The sequence below is a fragment of the Coregonus lavaretus genome (genome assembly GCF_964263955.1).
Source record: "Coregonus lavaretus genome assembly, contig: HAP1_SCAFFOLD_1067, whole genome shotgun sequence".
NCBI classification, from domain to species: Eukaryota; Metazoa; Chordata; class Actinopteri; order Salmoniformes; family Salmonidae; genus Coregonus; species Coregonus lavaretus.
This window is the reverse complement of record NW_028165065.1, coordinates 124,504-143,857: the sequence shown is the minus strand read 5'-3', so window position 1 is coordinate 143,857 and position 19,354 is coordinate 124,504. Positions and strand designations below refer to the sequence as shown.

Genomic DNA, 19,354 nt, shown 5'->3' with positions numbered 1-19,354 from the left:
GATATTCCTCTCTGTCAATAAAATGTCAAATTATGCTCAGTTGGTGAATATACAGTATGTGATTTATACCTGTACTTGATCCTCACAGTTGGAATAATGTGTGTAAAGTATATCTACAGATGTACGTATAACTGGGTGATTATTATTAGTAACAGGTTTAAGGCCAATTTAGCATGACTACAGTATAATAGAATATGATTACAATGTAACATAATTGTGTTGTATTGTGTAGGTATATGAGAACTGGAGAGAGAGCCAGCCTGATAACTTCTTTGCGGGCGGAGAGGATTGTGTGGTGACCATCGCCCATGAGGACGGCAAGTGGAACGATGTGCCCTGCAACTATAACCTGCCCTACATCTGCAAAAAAGGCACAGGTAGGATCACAGTACCTAACATAGCACCTGTACAACTAGCTCCATGTCTACAAGAAAGGCACAGGGAAAACAACAATGATGCATTTACATGGCAATAACGTCCTCAAAAAGTGTTTTCAAAACGGTGGGTTCCTACTGGATAGCGGCATTAGACTGGGCTGTGGCTAGAAACATGATGTTATGTTCATTTGAAAGAGCACAAGAACATTCAAAAGGCTTTAGTTGAGTCATCATGGCAAATAACGATTTTGGAAATACTGTTTCATATTATGTTCCAAAACCTTCAATTTACTCTACAAAGCCTTGTATCCTCTGGTGACTGTTCTGTTTTGTCAATAGAATGTCAGTGGCAATGAAACGCACTGACATGACATCAGCCCTGAGTATAAGGAGCACAATGACAGTTTTATCAACTGAAAATGCCAGAAGAAATATGGCCTTTTGGTAAAACGTGTCAATTTATTATTTAGTTCAACAGGTTATTATTGACTAGCACCAGACACATTGTCATACATCAGTTTTTTTGCCTTATCGACAGACAGAAGAGAGTGCTATTTCTAAAGCACTGAAATTCCCCTAGAAACAACCCAATTAATATGCAGGCTGTCAAACCTCAATAGGCAGCAGTGTGACAAGCGGTGGTGGTGCACAATGCTGTCTTTTTCCGTTAAGGGCTTGATTCAATCATATCCGCTTTAGCCAACATCAATATAGCGGTTGTTTTTGGCGGTGTTGGAGGTGGAACTGTGTTAGAGCTGTAAAATCCACAAGCGGCTCCTGACATTATACCTAAAGTGGACATTGCCATTGGCTGCACGGAGTCAATCCCATGCAGCCTTCTTTACAAGTTAGAACACTGGAATGTGAGATGTAATCTACACCTCAATTAGGATGATAGAAATTCCTCATTATTTCATTGAATGATTTTTCAATTTGAGCATAATTATTTATTTGTAGCCTACACTCTCTTGTTCTGAACTTCTAACTGGAGTGGGGCGGGTGTGGCTTCGTGACAATGACCACAAGGGCAGCTGCTCACTGATTTGACGGCTCCAACGCAGTTCCACCTCCGACACCGCCAAAACATCCGATATGCAGATGTCTGCTATCACCAGTTAACGGTTTAACTGATTTAATCTAGGCCTAAATGTGTGAAAAGAAGCTTGTGTATAAAGCTCCAAACTTGCTGACATAACACACAGAAGTCTGAATCGCATTTTCTTTTTTTTTACTCCCAGTTGATCTTAACAGAAACCTCCTTCTCTCTCTGTTCGCATTTTATCTCACCCTACGAATAATTACTTGGGCTACAAAGCCACCATTTGCCATCTTGTATAAAGCTGGCATTAAATTGCCAGTGACTGTTTTGCCTTCAGATCTGCTCCTGAAATCCCAAAATGCATCTCTTTGTTACCCTGATGTAATTTTGACACTGTGGAATGAGACCTAGAGCAAGGATTTATGGGATAGCCTGAAGCCTAGCTCCTTTAATAGAAATAGAGAGAGAGAGAGAGAGAGAGAGAGAGAGAGACAGAGACTTTGTTGCTCGAGACTGACTTTATTGTTATTGTCGGCCCGTCTGACAGTGCTGTGTGGAACCCCACCCGCCATGGAGAACACCCATCTGATTGGCCGTCGGCGGTCCCACTATGACATACATGCGGTTGTGCGTTACCAGTGTGCCGAAGGTTTCTACCAGCGCCACATCCCCACCTCGCGTTGCCGGGCCGACGGCACCTGGGACCGGCCCAAGATCATCTGCACAAAGTGTGAGTGACAAACACCAGATTTTGTTATAAAAAAATCCACATTTGTTATGTTATGCAACCTTTTTTGGATAACAAACATTTATTCACCCAGGTAAGCCATTTAACATCTGTTTATTCACTCTAATATGGGCTCTATAAGAAACAGAATGGTAAATGTTGTCACTGCACCAATTTTGTGTTCCCCTACCTTAGCTCAGCGATCCCACCGGTACCGCCGCAACCACCACCACGGCCAGCGCCGGGAGCGCAGGAACCACAGGAGACATAGAGGAGAGGCACACAGGGAGAGGGAAGAGGACACACACAGCCACTACTGAACCAAATACTACACCTCCCATAATGCCCTGCGCCTGACCCCTGACCTATCCTGTGGCTGAGGGGACCAATCAGGCCTCACAATCGACAATAGTTTATATTTATTTTTTCCTGACCTATTTCAGTCTGTCTCTTTGGGTTGAAATTTCACTTGAGATACTGTATGTGTGCAAAACTTTCATGCAAATTATCTATTGACATCAGTGCAAAAAAGTTCATTGTTTACGTATACATATCTCAATTTAGGATTTGTCCCTTTGTTGTTGATTTTGTTTACCCCAGGTCCGTTACAACAGTAATACTTTTTCTCTCGCTAACACGGTCGCTAATATATTAGAAACAGCAAATCCTTGGCATGTCTATGGATAACCTATTCTCACTGTCTAAACATAAAGACAGTGACGTGTGTGTTTGTGTGCATCTGTGCGTGTGTATGTGTGAGAGTGTCTATGCTATTCGAGTGTGTGTTCTGCAAAGTTTGAAGCTTGTTCTACATCTCAGAACATACTCATTTTAGTATTCTGTTTATAAAGCACAAATGTAATTAATGCAAGTGAGCTAGTTCGCTTTCAGTCTCAAATAACCCAGAGCTTTTGTATGTATACTGTACTTGTTACGTTTCCTTAGGACTCCTGAATAGCAGGTCTGTTTTATTATTCAACTTACATGGCATTTTTTTATATTCGCTATCTCTTCATGTAATGTTTCTATTTATTATGGACTCTTCGCTAGTTAATATACAGTATGTTGATTTTTTTCATAATCCAACAAGGCAATGTAATACTTTTTTCTTTTATATACCATTCTTACAATCAAAAGTAACGAAGCTAACCCTTTGATTGCCTCTCTCTGTACTGTAAATACTGTGGTGTTTGATTGTTTGTGATTGACTGATATCTAATTGATACCTGACCCTTGTTCAGTCATGTACTCTCAACTAACAACTAAAACAGACCCATTGATCTAGATGGAATAAAATAGGATAGATCGAAATACTGCGGACTGGGACAAAACTTTACGAAGATAACTGCTCGTGGTCAATAGTCCCAATCTTTGCACGGCTCCAATATGTGATGGGTAGGATGCCATGACTCATGATGAATCTGGTCCTTCTGATATTTGATTGGTCGTCATCCCTTTTTTGGTGTTGTTATGACTTCCTGTCCTGCTGTTGTGTTCCATTCTTAATAAAGCTGCAAAAACAAATGAACGACGACAATGTATCTGGTCAGTTTTGTGATGAAGCTGGGCTCCAATGCTATTATTTCAGAGTTTCTTAGTTTTATTTCTTTGTTTCTCTACCACATCACTTCTATACAGTACCTCAAACAATGAAGATTGAGAGTGGTTTGTATCTTACCCATGCCTCCTAAAGCAAAGGAATGAACCCAACTGAAAGCCTTTGTATTTCTATGTCCTCTATTTACTTCAATCTCTAGAAAGAGAAAGAGGCCATTCTGGCCAATAGTTTCCTGGGATCACAGAAGCAGTTTTCTACTCTCTTTTGACTCTATTGAATAGATTGTGGAGGGAAAGTACATCTAAAAGAATGGACCCAATAGATGAGAATATATCTAAAATAGGGGTCTTCAACCTTTTCTTGCCCAGTGACCCCCTCCCAGGTAAACCGGTGATCCAAGGACCCCCATCATACGTTAACAGGTGAATGATAAAGGCAAGGAGAAGTAATCAACATTTTAAAATGAATAGATTTGGTAGATAGTTTCATTATCTTGACCTCCTCACAATATAATGTGAAGAGGAAGTGTAAACTCCAACATAGTATATTAGCTAGAAAGGTAACTCCAAACACATTTTCACTCAGAGCAGCTGTTTAGCTGGTTAAACAAAGGTTAGCCATGTGTTGGAAGAAATGTGTCAATTTCAAGAAAGCTTACCAGCAGCCAGCGGCACTTGCTGCACTGGTAGCCTATTTGCAGTGCTTTTTCAAAGCCTTATGTCAGATACTTCAGTGAGTGTAATTGGCTCCAATGAGTGTAATTTGCTCAATATTAGGAGTTGAGAAAGAAAGTTGACATCAGTAGAAAGAAAATAGTCTCCTCTTTTCTCCTGTAGGCATGTCATTCAAATTGGTTTATTCTGTTGTTGCTAACAATATTCATAAAAACATTTAAATAATAAAATAACGTATATATATATATTTTTTATATAAAACATTTCCTGCAGTACCTCGGTTGAATACCCCTGATCTAAAATAATCAACCCAATAAAGGAAAGAAAATCTAAAGGACTGGGTCCAATACCAACACCAGTTAGACCTAGTTTAATCTCACTTTGGGTTGTCGCCTTGACTCAGTTGGCTCTGAGATCTGACCCCCCTCTCTGTCACAGCCTGATTCACTGGGATAGAAACTGTGGAACAGAGAGGTTTTGGAGAGAGAAAATAAGATCATATTTATATAAACTCTGGTTAGAATTGTGCTCTTAAAGTTGATTGACTTTGCTGAAATCAGGCAACAGTGTTTGGCGTTCAGTTCAACATGTGGGAAGTGACAGCACTTGTGGGAAGAGAAAGCATGTTGTGCTTTTACTTTCCAGACATCAAACTTGGTTCAAAACAGAACTCTGAGATAAACTGTCTTGTCAACAGTTTGATTTTGTTTGACAATACTGTCTAGCTGGGGGTTCACTTCTTATCAGCTGATGACAGCAGAGGCGACCTGCCAGGCAGGGCAAAGTTTACTAGGCCACCTGTACATTGACTATACACAGGATCCAATGACATCATCAATCAGAAACGAAAGCTCAGATGTCAATATCATCATCATCTGGTTGATTATGACATTGGATCCTGTGTATAGTCAGTGACATACTGCTCAATGAGAGTTGGGAACTGTAATAGATTCTGCTTAGAGAAAACACTCCAGCCAGAAGTTGCCCCTAAGCACAGACCTAGGATTTCCCCCAGTCCAAAGCTAAACCATTAGGTGGTTGAAAAACATATCTGCCCCAGAATCAGTAGTTATGGTAAAATTGTTATGACAAAAAACAATGTTACAGTGAAGGACTGAGCATCTATCCACAATACTTTCAGTATCTGACAAATCTCTTCCCTGTTACCTCAATAGGCAGACAGATTGGCATGGGAAAGTTAACAGAGTATTTCACAAGAATAGAGCTATGCTAAATGGCATATTATATTATTATATTATATTATATTATTTGGACAGTCATATCAGGGGACACTCCCACACAGGACCAGAGTGCAAATCCTCAAAGAAACATATTTTTTTTATACACTGCTCAAAAAAATAAAGGGAACACTTAAACAACACAATGTAACTCCAAGTTAATCACACTTCTGTGAAATCAAACTGTCCACTTAGGAAGCAACACTGATTGACAATACATGTCACATGCTGTTGTGCAAATGGAATAGACAACAGGTGGAAATTATAGGCAATTAGCAAGACACCCCCAATAAAGGACTGGTTTTGCAGGTGGTGACCACAGACCACTTTTCAGTTCCTATGCTTCCTGGCTGATGTTTTGGTCACTGTTGAATGCTGGCGGTGCTTTCACTCTAGTGGTAGCATGAGACGGAGTCTACAACCCACACAAATGGCTCAGGTAGTGCAGCTCATCCAGGATGGCACATCAATGCGAGCTGTGGCAAGAAGGTTTGCTGTGTCTGTCAGCGTAGTGTCCAGAGCATGGAGGCGCTACCAGGAGACAGGCCAGTACATCAGGAGATGTGGAGGAGGCCGTAGGAGGGCAACAACCCAGCAGCAGGACCGCTACCTCCGCCTTTGTGCAAGGAGGAGCAGGAGGAGCACTGCCAGAGCCCTGCAAAATGACCTCCAGCAAGCCACAAATGTGCATGTGTCTGCTCAAACGGTCAGAAACAGACTCCATGAGGGTGGTATGAGGGCCCGACGTCCACAGGTGGGGGTTGTGCTTACAGCCCAACACCGTGCAGGACGTTTGGCATTTGCCAGAGAACACCAAGATTGGCAAATTCGCCACTGGCGCCCTGTGCTCTTCACAGATGAAAGCAGGTTCACACTGAGCACATGTGACAGACGTGACAGAGTCTGGAGACGCCATGGAGAATGTTCTGCTGCCTGCAACATCCTCCAGCATGACCGGTTTGGCATTGATCATTTCTGTGTGATTTTGTTGTCAGCACATTCAACTATGTAAAGAAAAAAGTATTTAATAAGATTATTTCATTCATTCAGATCTAGGATGTGTTATTTTAGTGTTCCCTTCATTTTTTTGAGCAGTGTATATTCACATAACAACCATTTATTGTAGTAATTCTAACCCAACCGCTCTAAAAAATAACCTACCTAACTAACATTTGATTCATAAATACTGACTAACCATTTGTCTCCTCATGCCATGGTCTCCTAAAGGGGTCTCTCAAATCACAACCACATCTTGTGAAACAGGCCCTGTTATCTGTCTTATCAGCAGCAGTACTACACAGTCGCCCAGCTTCTAAATCCCCTAGTCCTCAACATGGTCCACAGTTTCACAGTTCAGTGACAGTCGGCTCTAATAATCCATGACTGAGGCAATGAAGGCCAGTATCAGTGTCAGGTTTATAGGCCTTTTAGTCCCAACTATACCGCCTCAGACCCGTCTCTCACTGACTCACAAGCCTGATAGGTAAACCTCGGCTCATGTCCACAAAGGATTTATCTGGCTCCAATAGTCCATATAGGGAGTGCTGCTGCAGAATAGATGGCAAGTAGCAGGATTCAGTTTTGGCTGTTTAAACTGTATTGCACGGCTGTAGACATGGGTGAACTTTACCCAAAAGGCTCCAACCAACAAAAGGAGCTTCAGGTGTAATTTGCTTCAGGTGTTCTAGACTCATATAACATGGGTTTTGTGGAGCTGGTGGGTCCCATTTCCAGAAGCTTCAGGTGGTTCGCAGCCCCAAACATTTGAGTTCCATGGCCTTAGGATTGTGCGTACAGTAGTTCTTGGTCTGTCAGTAGCATTCTGGTCCAGTGGCTCACAGAGTCCATGCTTGATGAGAATTGTAGTCTCTTGGGCTTAGTTGTCCTTCTCCAGGTTGGTCTCTCCCTTGGGTACAGTCGGCATGCAGAATGTAGGGCTGATGTGGCATTGGATGGCTAAGACGATAGGTGCACCTACATACAGCCTGTTTAGAATCATAGCAGTCAACCATTTGTCCGTGGGGACCCGGTATGTGAAGGAGGTACGGGAGTGGAGTGATCCTCCGATATGGCACCACTGGGTCTGGGGAAGAGGAAAAGAGTAGGGGTGTTTTAGAGGAGGTTGTATATAGCTTTTCCAATACACCATCGCTTCTATTCTATACATCCCTCCATGTTAGACAAAGAGAGATGCATAAGAGTGCAGTAGTAGTAGGTCATTGCACTGAATATGACTGTTACCTGGGCTATGGCCCCCGCAAAGAAGATTGTCCAGTCCAGCATCCAGGTACAGCCAGGTGTCCTCAGCCCGTAAATGAACACAGCCAGCAGAGGCAACGCATAGAACAAATACACCAGCATCTAGAGCAATCACATAACAGGACAAATGTCATTTTACATCCACGGGTATGCTATACACAATGGTGATTACACTGACATGCAATATGGGACAGTAAGGATGGTCTGCCGCAACAGACAGTGGGATTTAGAACAACCGTATGTCTGTTCTACTTATTCTTTTTCTAGGACTCAGCATGACTTTAGGGAAGGCCACAGGGTCCTCATACTGGTTGATGTAGGTGAAGCACGTATCCAGAGGACAGTCTAGGACCACCTAGGTGATAGAGGGAGGGAGTGAGGGAGGGAGGGAGGGAAAGAGAGGGAGGGAGGAAGAAAGGGGGAGAGAGAGAGAGAGAGAGAGAGAGAGAGAGAGAGAGAGAGAGAGAGAGAGAGAGAGAGAGAGAGAGAGAGAGAGAGAGAGAGAGAGAGAGAGAGAGAGAGAGAGAGAGAGATTGGAGGAATTAATACACGTTTACAATGTGTTCAATGTCTAACTTTAGATTTCAATTGCTTCCATGTACAGTAAACATCTCCTGAACTTTATTTGAGTGGCACAAACAGGATCAGATCAACAGGATGATAAAGGAGACTTCTCTTTTGCTCTGTTGCAACCTTGTCTGCAGGAATGATTGGCAGCTCTCTGGGCCTACTGAAAGCAGGGTGGCTCCCCATACAGGCAACAACAAGAAGGGAGTATTCCTCCAGAAGGCGGGACATATTTTTGAACTATATTTACCTATAAAAACACAAAAAGCCATACCATTACAATACTGGAATGTTAGTAGTGGAATAGAAGCAGTGGACCACTGCATTCACCTATCAAAGAATGTTGGCTCTGCGATTATTCCTTGGAAATATTCCAAGGAAAGGAGTGTTTCGAATACTTTTTAGAACAAGGCCACTCACCGATGACCACTCCTGGGATGAAGACGATCTGCAGGGCAATGGATGACCCCGCCCACAACAGCCCCATGCTGCGATAGGACTTCCTGTATGGACAGGAAATAGATAACCCTCTATTGACTGTCTCACTGACGAAAATAGCATTGCCACTATTGTGATAGGAATGTTTACACAATGAAATGTGCACTATGGCACTCTACCGTAGGAACAGTCTTTACGAAAGACACATGATATAGAGAAAGGGCATCAGCACTTACCCCCTGAACATGCGATGGATCATGGTGAGGAAGAGGAGGAAGTGAAGGACACCCTCCCAATAAGACATCATCACAGCATAGGCTGCACTCAGGTAGGGCTCCCCCTGATGGGTCATTACATCATATACTATTTAATAACCTATATTGTATTGCTCATAAATACAGTATGTGTTCATTTTTAAGGGTTTCCCCAACCACATATTAACCTCTACAGGGTCGGTGTCCCGTATTTTGGACGGTTGAGCTAATGTGCGCTAATGTGATTAGCATGACTGTTGTAAGTAACCGAAAACTTTCCAGGACATCGACATGTCTTATATGGGCAGAAAGCTTAAATTCTTGTTAATCTAACTGCACTGCCCAATTTACAGTGAAAACATAGCTATTACAGTGAAAACATACCATGCTATTGTTTGAGGAGAGTGCACAACAACAAAAAACGTATCACGGCAACTGGTTTGATACATTCACCTCTGAAGGTAAATAATGTACTTACGTTCAGTAATCTTGCTCTGATTTGTCACCCTAAGGGTACCAGAGATAAAATTAGCATAGTTTTGTTTGATAAAATCCATTTTTATATTCAAATGTAGGAACTGGGTTCTACAGTTTGAACCCCTGCTGTGTTTACACCCAACAGCATGACAATGACCATACGAGAGTTGGCAGGATAGCATAAACAGACCTGGGATCAGGCTAATCAATCTACAGTTATGCAACAACACAGACAGATTACTCACAGAGTCAGGATCTTATTAGTCTAATATCCTAATGGATTGGACTAGTAAAAGAAAAGGACTTGCTAGCCAGTGGTGGAAAAAGTACCCAAAATTGTCATACTTGAGTAAAAGTAAAGATACCTTAATAGAAAATTACTCAAGTAAAAGTGAAAGTCACCCAGTAAAATACTACTTGAGTAAAAGTCTAAAAGTATTTGGTTTTAAATATACTTAAGTATCAAAAGTAAATGTAATTGCTAAAATATACTTAAGTATTAAAAGTAAAAGTATAAATCATTTCAAATTCCCTATATTAAGCAAACCAGACGGCACAATGTTCTTGTTTTTTTATTTACGGTTATCCAGGGGCACACTCCAACACTTAGACATAATTTACAAACAAAGCATTTGTGTTTAGTGAGTCCTAAAAGTAAAAGTAGTCAAAAATATAAATAGTAAAGTAAAGTACAGATACCCCAAAAAAGTATTTTTACTTAAGTACTTTACACCACTGTTGCTAGCTAACTAACCCTTTTAAGGTAGAAGCCCATGTATCCAGAGATGTAGCCATCCTGTTCCAGGGCGTTGGTCAGGCCCACCAGACAGGTGAAAGAAAACACAACAAACACAGAGCGAGAGAAAGAGAGAGAGAGAGAGAGAGAGAGAGAGAGAGAGAGAGAGAGAGAGAGAGAGAGAGAGAGATTCCTTTTGTTCTCACTCAGTCTACTTTTAACATTCTCTCTTTAGACAACTTAAGTGTGTGTGTACTACTACTGCATACAATAAAACAAGGCGTCAACATTTTCCTTTTGTCACACTGTGATGACAGACGACAGTACTTTGGCTCCTAGCACTGTGGAAGAGAGAGACACACAGTTAACATGTGAAGACCATAGTGTTTCATCTTTCAGAGGACATGAAGGAAATTGAGTTGAATGGAATGGAAATTGACAACATTTACATTAGATCCCCAGAGGATAGCACTTAAAAGCATTAATTTAAAGATTTGCTTCCAGAACTAGACAGATTAATGACCACTTAAGAGTATAGTGGACCTTAAAGAAGCTACTCTGTTAGAATGTGTAACCTACTTGAACAGAAAATACATTTGAATGATTAGGGCATTTACGGGATGTGTGTCACGGTAAAAGGGTGTCATTATGCAAAGTAGTAAAGATGAGGCAAACTACACTACACTACTTTGATGACACAAACTAGATCCATGAGAGATACTTGTGCAGTGTAAAGAGACGGATCTAGATTCAAATCTCTCCGGAGGTAGTGTGGGAGACATCTACACCACATACCCCCCTTTGAGTGGTAAAAGTGTAAAGACAACGGCTCTCCCAGACTACATGTCCCTGGAATAATTACCTTAATACCAGTAGACAGCATTTTTGCTCTGTTAGCCAAATATACATTAATTTTTTGCTCTGTTAGCCAAACAGGTAGTTGAGGTAATATGTACATGTAGGTAGGGGTAGAAGAGACTAGGCAATCAGGATAGATAATAGAGTAGCAGCAGCGTATGTGAAGAGTGTGAAAGAGTTTCTATATGTGAGAGTGTGTGTGGCGTCAATGTGGTGATGCAGTGTGTGTGTGTTTGTGTGTGTGTGTCACGATCGTCTGAGGAAGCGGACCAATACGCAGCGCGTTGAGTGAACATGATGACTTTATTTAAATAAAAGCAACCACGAAAACAACAAACAAATGCCGATAGTGAAGTCCTACAGTGACTATGACTGAACCTGGAACAAAAACCCACAAACCAAGGAGAAACCACACAGTTTAAATATGGCTCCCAATCAGAGATAACGAGCCGACAGCTGACACTCGTTACCTCCGATTGGGAGTCATATGACTAATCAAGAACAATCACCAAACATAGAAATGAACAACTAGAATACCCAACATAGAAATACACCCAAACAATGAAAATGAACAACCCTGGCTCAATAATCAAAGTCCATGGAGCCAGAGTGTCACAGTGTGTCCATGTAGTGTGTGTGTGGCATCAATGTACTGTGTGTGTGTGTGTGTGTGTGTGTGTGTGTGTGTGTGTGTTTGTTGGAGTGTCATTGTGGTATGTGTGAGTGTGTGGGTAGAGCCCAGCGAGTGTGCATAGAGTCCGTGCAACAAAAAAAATGGGGTCAATGCAAATAGTCCGGGTAGCCATTTGATTAACTGTTCAGCAGTCTTATGGCTTGGGGGTAGAAGCTGTTCAGGAGCCTTTTCGTCCCAGACTTGGCGCTACGGTACCGCTTGCCGTGCGGTAGTCTGTGCCTAGGGTGGCTGGAGTCTTTGACAATTTTTAGGGCATTCCTCTGACACCGCCTGGTAAACAGGTGATGTACTGGGCCGTACACACTACCCTCTGTAGCGCCTTACAGTCTGATGCCAAGCAGTTGCCATACCAAGCGGTGATGCAGCCAGTCAAGATGCTCTCAATGGTACAGCTTAGGACATTTTTGAGGATTTGCCCATGCCAAATCTTTTCAGCCTCCTGAGGGGGAAGAGGCGTTGTCGTGCCCTCTTCACGACTATGTTTGGACCTCCGTGTTGAGGGTCAGCGTGGCGGATGTGTTGATGCCTACCCTCAACGCCTGAGGGCGGCCTGTCAGTAAGTCCAGCTACCAGGTGCAGAGAGTGGTGTTCACTGTGAAAATACTATGTGCAATATGGTTTAGATGCTCCTGTATAGTTTGAATTGCTTTCCTTTTTTTGTTTGTCTATGTACTATGGTATTTACGGCATACTAATAGCTGCACTCACACATGAAGCAGGGATGTGGCTTTGGCCACACCACATCCAAGGCTAGTGTAAACAGACAAGTTGCAAATCTTGTGAATGTTAACCTGTTTAAAGGTCTTACTCACATCGGCTATGGAGAGTGTGATCATACAGTCATCCGGAAAAGCTGGTGCTCTAACGCATGGTTCAGTGTTGCTTGCCTCGAAGCGAGCATAGAAGGCATTTAGCTCGTCTGGTAGGCATGCATCACTGGGCAGCTCTCAGCTGGGTTTCCCTTTGTAATCCGTCATAGTTTGCAACTCCTGCCACATCTGACAAGCATTGGAGCCGGTGTAGTAGGTTTTTTATCTTAGTCCTGTATTGAGTCTTTGCCTGTTTGATGGTTCGTCAGAGGGCATAGCGGAATTTCTTATAAGTGTCCGGATTAGTGTCCCGCTCCTTGAAAGCGGCAGCTCTAGCCTTTAGCTCAGTGCGGATGTTGCCTGTAATCCATAGCTTCTGGTTGGAATATGTGCGTACAGTCACTGTGGGGAAGACGTCGTCGATGCACTTATTAATGAAGCCAGTGACTGATGTGGTAAACTCCTCAATGCCATCGGATGAATCCTGGAACATATTCCAGTTTGTGCTGGCGAAACAGTCATGTAGCTTAGCATCCACTTCATTGGACCACTTCCGCATTGAGCGCGTCACTGGTACTTCCTGTTTGAGTTTTTGCTTGTAAGCAAGATTCAGGAGGATCTAGTTATGGTCAGATTTGCCAAATGGAGGGCGAGGGAGAGCTTTGTATGCGTGAAGGTGAAGGTGATCTTGAGTTTTTTCACCTCTAGTTGCACAGGTGACATGCTGGTTCGATCCCAGGCTGTGTTGAAGCCGGCCGTGACCGGGAGACCCATGAGGGCCCAGTGTCGTCCTGGTTAGGGGAGGGTTTGGCCGGCTGGGATGTCCTTGTTCCATCACGCTCTAGCGACTCCTTGTGGCGGGCCGGGCGCATGCACGCTGACTTCGGTCGCCAGCTGTATGGTGTTTCTTCCAACACATTGGTGCGGCTGGCTTCCGGGTTAAGCGAGCAGTGTGTCAAGAAGCAGTGCGGCTTGGCAGGGTTGTGTTTCGGAGGATGCATGGCTCTCAACCTTTGCCTCTCCCGAGTCCGTACGGGAGTTGCAGCGATGGGACAAAACTGTAACTACCAATTGGGGAGAAAAAGGGGTAAAATAATTTGAAATAAAAAAATAAGTACGACAAATTCAGTTTTCCTGCATTAAAATCATTGGCTACTAGGAGCGCCGCTTCTGGATGAGCATTTTCTTGTTTTCTTATGGTCCTTTACAGCTCATTGAGTGAGGTGTTAGTGCCAGTATCGGTTTGTGGTGGTAAGTAGACAGCTGCGAAAAATATAGATGAAAACTCTCTCTACAAATAGTATGATTTACAGCTTATCATGAGGTGTTCTAACTCAGGCGAGCAGAACCTCGAGACTTTGTCAATATTAGAGATTGCACACCAGCTGTTCTAACAAAGAAACACAACCCCCCTGAGTTTGCCCTACGCTGCCGTTCTGTCCTGCCGATGTATAGAAAAACCAGCTCTGAGAAACATAGGATATCACAGTTCTTCAGATCACATTGACAGGATAGTCTCGAACGGAGCTGGTCCAGTTTATCCTCCAGTGATTGCACGTTTGCCAATAGAACAGAGGGTAGAGGCGGTTTATCCACTCGCCATCGTAGTCTCGTCAGGTATCCCGCACACCAGCCTCTATAAAACCGCCTCTTCCTTCTTCGAGTGTCGGGGATTTGGGCCTGGTCCGGGATGAGCAGTATGTCATTTGTCTCATCAAAGTGGAAATCCTCATTCAAATTGAGGTTAGTGATCGCTGTTCTGATGTCCAGAAGCTCTTTTCAGTCATAGGAAAATATAGCAGAAACATTATGTACAAAAAAGTTTAGATCTGTGCAAAAAAACACACAAAATAGCACAATTGGTCAGGAGCCTGTAAAACGGCCGCTATTCCCTCCAGCACCATTTCTATTGATGGAGTCGAACGGGCAGGTTGTTGGGCGGATCTCACTAGTCGCAGGATTTTATCTGGAGAGAGAGGGGAGAAAGAGGTCAAGGCGTAGGGTAGTTCTGTGTGAGTGGGACCAGTGGACTCAATAGGCTGAGTGAATGAGGAGCAGATGTTGTCAACCTTCTTTTCAAATTGATTGACAAAGTCGTCCGCAGAGAGGGAGGAGGGAGAGGGAGAGGGTGAAGGATTAAGGAGGGAGGAGAAGGTGGAAAATAGTTTCCAAGGGTTAGAGGCAGAAGCTTGAAATTTAGAGTGATAGAAAGTTGCTTTAGCAGTGGATAAAGAGGACGAGAAGGTAGAGAGGAGGGAGTGAAAGTATGATAGGTCCTCCGGAAGTTTGGTTTTCCTCCAGTAGTATATTTAATCCAAAAGCTTATAATTATAGGTCAATTTTATATTCACAAAATAAAATGGTCTGATTCAAAACCTAACTTTTTATCACAACTTCCTCCGAAGCTGCCTCCTCTCCTTGTTCGGGCAGGCTTCGGCGTTCGTCGTCACCGGCCTTCTAGCCACTGTCGCTCCTCATCTCATCATTCCATTTGTTTTGTCTTGTTTATTACACACACCTGGTTCATATCCCCTCATCAGTACCTGTATAAGTATTCCCTCTGCCCCCCATGTCTTTGTGTGTGATTGTTTATTGTGGAGGTTACTATATTTGTATCGCCGGGATTTTCACCCGTGTGCTTTGTTTTCTCCAGTGCGCCGTTATTACCGCATTGTGGTGTTTTACTCATTGCTGCGTGCCGCTGTATTGCAGAATAAACCATTTATTCTGTGATTTACCCTCCTGCGCCTGACTCCGTCCAAATCACCCGCTACACTTTTGGCACTAGTTTAACTAAAAGTAAAAACTAAATGGCAGTTAAAACCTGTAGTACTATTAATCAATATGATTTGTTTGTGTAGGATCCCTGGCAATGTAAAAAGTTTGTATGTATATTTTTTGTATGTGAATATTCCTCTTTCACTTGTTGATGTTTGTTGTTTGTTAATTTAAAAAAGTACAAATATAAAATAAAAAAACTTCACAAACTTCATGATTGGATTATTCTCAGAGTAGCCTAGGCTATATATAGGGAGCGTTCCACAGCTAAGGCGAGGTAACGCAACAAACAATAGTTGAGTGCCACGTCATCGACTGTGTCATCTACTGACAAATTGCTATAACATGATGTGGTTAGATGATACTTAAAATACCTATCTAGGAGTTGTACGATCTGTCAGGCGTCAGCAACGTCTAAGCATAGGAACGCACCCAGAGATTTACGCAATGCGAATAAATTAATTACATTCATGGTTTAAATAGTTGTCAAACTGATGAATTTTTTCTATCAAAGCGGCAACTATAGAACTATCAGCAAAGTGGAGTCAGACAGACAGAATGGAATACAGAAACAACCAATAATAAGTAGGTCTACTATTGCCACCTTGTGGTACATGTATGTGCGTCCGGCAGGCAGGAGGCAAAGGATAAGATGTAAATATGTGGTTTTATTCACAAAATAAAGGTAGTGATGTTAGCAGTGGTAGAAATAGGCCTCCATAATGTCAACAAAAATGCATTTACATAAAGAAACGACAAAACATTTATTTCTCCAAATAAAGCAAAACACTAGCTAAGTTTCAGGTATTTGTATTCTCTAGGAACCAAACAAGGAAACGGAATGAAACAGGGAGGGACCTACCTGAATTTGTCCAATAGAAACTCTCGTTTCCATTGCGAAACCTTTTCTGTTGCACAACATTTTGCTACAGTTTGGTCATGCCAGAATATAACAGAGCGTAACAGTAATGCCAATTTCTTTGAAACACACTCACCAATCACCACTCCTGGGATGAAGACGATCTGATGGGCAATGGAAGACCCAGCACAGAACAGAGCCATGCTTTGATAGGACTTCCTGTATGGGCAGGAAATAGATTTAACCATCTTGCCAACAATCTCATTGCCACTATCGGTATACTGTAGAAACACTGTAAGTACCACTTACCCTCTGAACATGCAATGATGATGAAGAGGAGGAGGGAGTGAAGTACGCCCAGTAATTCATCATTACAGCGTAAGCTGCACTCAGGTGGGGCTCCCCCTGATAGATCATCAGATCATATACTGTTTAATAGCTGATATACAGTGCATTCGGAAAGTATTCAGACCCCTTGACCTTTTCCACATTTTGTTACGTTTCAGCCTTATTCTAAAATTGATTAAATTATTTGAATCTACACACAATACCCCATAATGACCAAGCGAAAACAGGTTTTTAGAAATGTTTGCTAATTTTATTTTATTTGAAAGAAATGTACCTTATTTACATAAGTATTCAGACCCTTTGCTATGAGACTCGAAATTGAGCTCAGGTGCATCCTGTTTCCATTGATCATCCTTTAGAAGTTTCTACAACTTGATTGGAGTCCACCTGTGGTAAATTCAATTGATTGGACATGATTTGAAAAGGTGCACCAGGCTATTTAAGATCCCACAGTTGACAGTGCATGTCAGAGCAAAAACCAAGCCATGAGGTCGAAGGAATTGTCCGTAGAGCTCCGAGACAAGATTGTGTCGAGGCACTGATCTAGGGAAGGGTACCAAAAAATGTCTGCAGCATTGAAGGTCCCCAAGAACACAGTGGCCAACCCGATGGTCACTCTGACAGAGCTCCAGAGTTCCTCTGTGGAGATGGGAGAACCTTCCAGAAGGACAACCATCTCTGCATCACTCCAACAATCAGGCCTTTATGGTAGAGTGGCCAGACTGAAGCCACTCTACAGTGAAAGGCACATGACAGCCCGCTTGGAGTTTGCCAAAAGGCACCTAAAGACTCTAAGACCATGAGAAACAAGAATCTCTGGTCTGATCAAACCAAAATTGAACTCTTTGGCCTGAATACCAAGCGTCACGTCTGGAGGAAACCTGGCACCATCCCTACGGTGAAGCATGGTGGTGGCAGCATCATGCTGTGGGGATGTTTTTCAGCGGCAGGCACTGGGAGACTAGTCAGGATTGAGGGAAAGATGAAAGGAGCAAAGTACAGAGAGATCCTTGATGAAAACTTGCTCCAGAGCGCTCAGGACCTCAGACTGGGGCAAAGGTTCACCTTCCAACAGGTCAACGACCCTAAGCACACAGCCAAGACAACGCAGGACTGGCTTCCGGACAAGTCTCTGAATGTCCTTGAGTGGCCTAGCCAGAGCCCGGACTCGAACCAGATCAAACATCTCTGGAGAGACCTGAAAATAGTTGTGCAGCGACGCTCCCATCCAACCTGACAGAGCTTGAGAGGATCTGCAGAGAAGAATGGGAGAAACTCCCCAAATACATGTGTGCCAAGCTTGTAGCATCATACCCAAGAAGACTCAAGGCTGTAATCGCTGCCAAAGGTGCATCAACAAAGTACTGAGTAAAGGGTCTCAATACCTACACTACCGGTCAAAAATTTTAGAACACCAAGAGTGCCAAGAGTGTGCAAAGCTGTCATCAAGGCAAAGGGTGGCTATTTGAGGAATCTCAAATATAAAATATATTGTGTTATCTGTTTAACACTGCTTTGGTTACTACATTATTCCATATGTGTTATTTCCTAGTTTTGATGTCTTCACTATTATTCTACAATGTAGAAAATATTAAAAATAAAGAAAATCCTTGAATGAGTAGTTGTTCTAAAACTTTTGACCGGTAGTGTATGTAAATGTAATTTTTCAGTAATTCATGTTTTATAAATTTGCAAACTTTTCTAAAAACCTGTTTTTGCTTTGTCATTATTGGGTATTCTGTGTAGATTTATGACGGGGAAAAAAACAATTTCATCAATTTTAGAATAAGGCTGTTACGTAACAAAAAAAAGTGGAAAAAGTCAAGGGGTCTGAGTACTTTCCGAAAGCACTGTATTGCTTATCAGTATATGTGTTCTCGCCAATAACATGTCAATCAATCAGCAATTACGCAATAACACAGACAGATCACTGAGAGTCAATGCCTTGTTTTATAGTCTAATCCAAAGCACTAGTTAATTAGAAAGGACTAGAAAAGGACTAGACTAGTCAAACTAAACTTCTTCAGGTGTATCCAGAGATGTAACCATCCTATTCCAGAGCGTTGGGCCCACCAGACAGGTGAAAGAAAACACAACAAACACTGAGAGAGAGGGAGAGAGAGCGATAGAGAGAGATGGCTCTAATTCAGTTTCACTTACTCATTCTCTTCAAGTCTCGTACTACTACCTTTACGGTCTCTGACTACTACATACCATAAAACAGGGGGTCAATGTTTTCCCAGGGCTGCAGTGCGAGAATATCGAGGACAAGGCTCCTGGGACTCACTGGACCATGGCCTCATTGGATCTGCTCTGACTTGGGGCCAAGGCAAGGTTGATGGGAGTTTTCGGGCTTCATTTACAGTGCCTTGCAAAAGTATTCATCCCCCTTGGCGTCTTTCCTATTTTGTTGCATTACAACCTGTAATTTAAATGGATTTTTATTTGGATTTCATGTAATGGACATACACAAAATAGTCCTAAATAAGATCTGGTGCAACCAATTACCTTCAGAAGTCACATCATTAGTTAAATAAAGTCCACCTGTGTGCAATCTAAGTGTCACATGATCTGGCACAATATCTCAGTATATATACACCTGTTCTGAAAGGCCCCAGAGTCTGCAACACCACTAAGCAAGGGGCACCACCAAGCAAGCGGCAC

The 19,354-nt window shown here is 42.6% G+C and overlaps 1 protein-coding gene and 1 pseudogene across 2 annotated transcripts in view; one reads left to right on the top strand and one right to left on the bottom strand.

Moving 5' to 3' along the window:
* Positions 1 to 2,463, top strand: part of LOC311116322 (neurocan core protein-like) — a gene marked incomplete at both ends in the record, with an annotated part of 29,331 nt that extends 26,868 nt beyond the window's left edge. Inside the window, 3 exons of the mRNA XM_084191416.1 lie at positions 233 to 377; positions 1,964 to 2,146; positions 2,339 to 2,463. Of these exons, the coding sequence (XP_084047542.1) occupies positions 233 to 377; positions 1,964 to 2,146; positions 2,339 to 2,463 (453 nt within the window). The remainder of the gene's footprint in view (positions 1 to 232; positions 378 to 1,963; positions 2,147 to 2,338) is intronic.
* Positions 2,464 to 7,489: 5,026 nt separating this feature from the next.
* Positions 7,490 to 19,354, bottom strand: part of LOC311116321 (transmembrane 6 superfamily member 2-like) — a 28,210-nt pseudogene continuing 16,345 nt past the window's right edge. Inside the window, exons 2-8 of the transcript in view lie at positions 10,363 to 10,455; positions 9,114 to 9,217; positions 8,860 to 8,942; positions 8,509 to 8,689; positions 8,147 to 8,227; positions 7,855 to 7,974; positions 7,490 to 7,696 (exon numbers count right to left, since the gene is read on the bottom strand). The product of the transcript in view is annotated as a transmembrane 6 superfamily member 2-like (transcript). The remainder of the gene's footprint in view (positions 7,697 to 7,854; positions 7,975 to 8,146; positions 8,228 to 8,508; positions 8,690 to 8,859; positions 8,943 to 9,113; positions 9,218 to 10,362; positions 10,456 to 19,354) is intronic.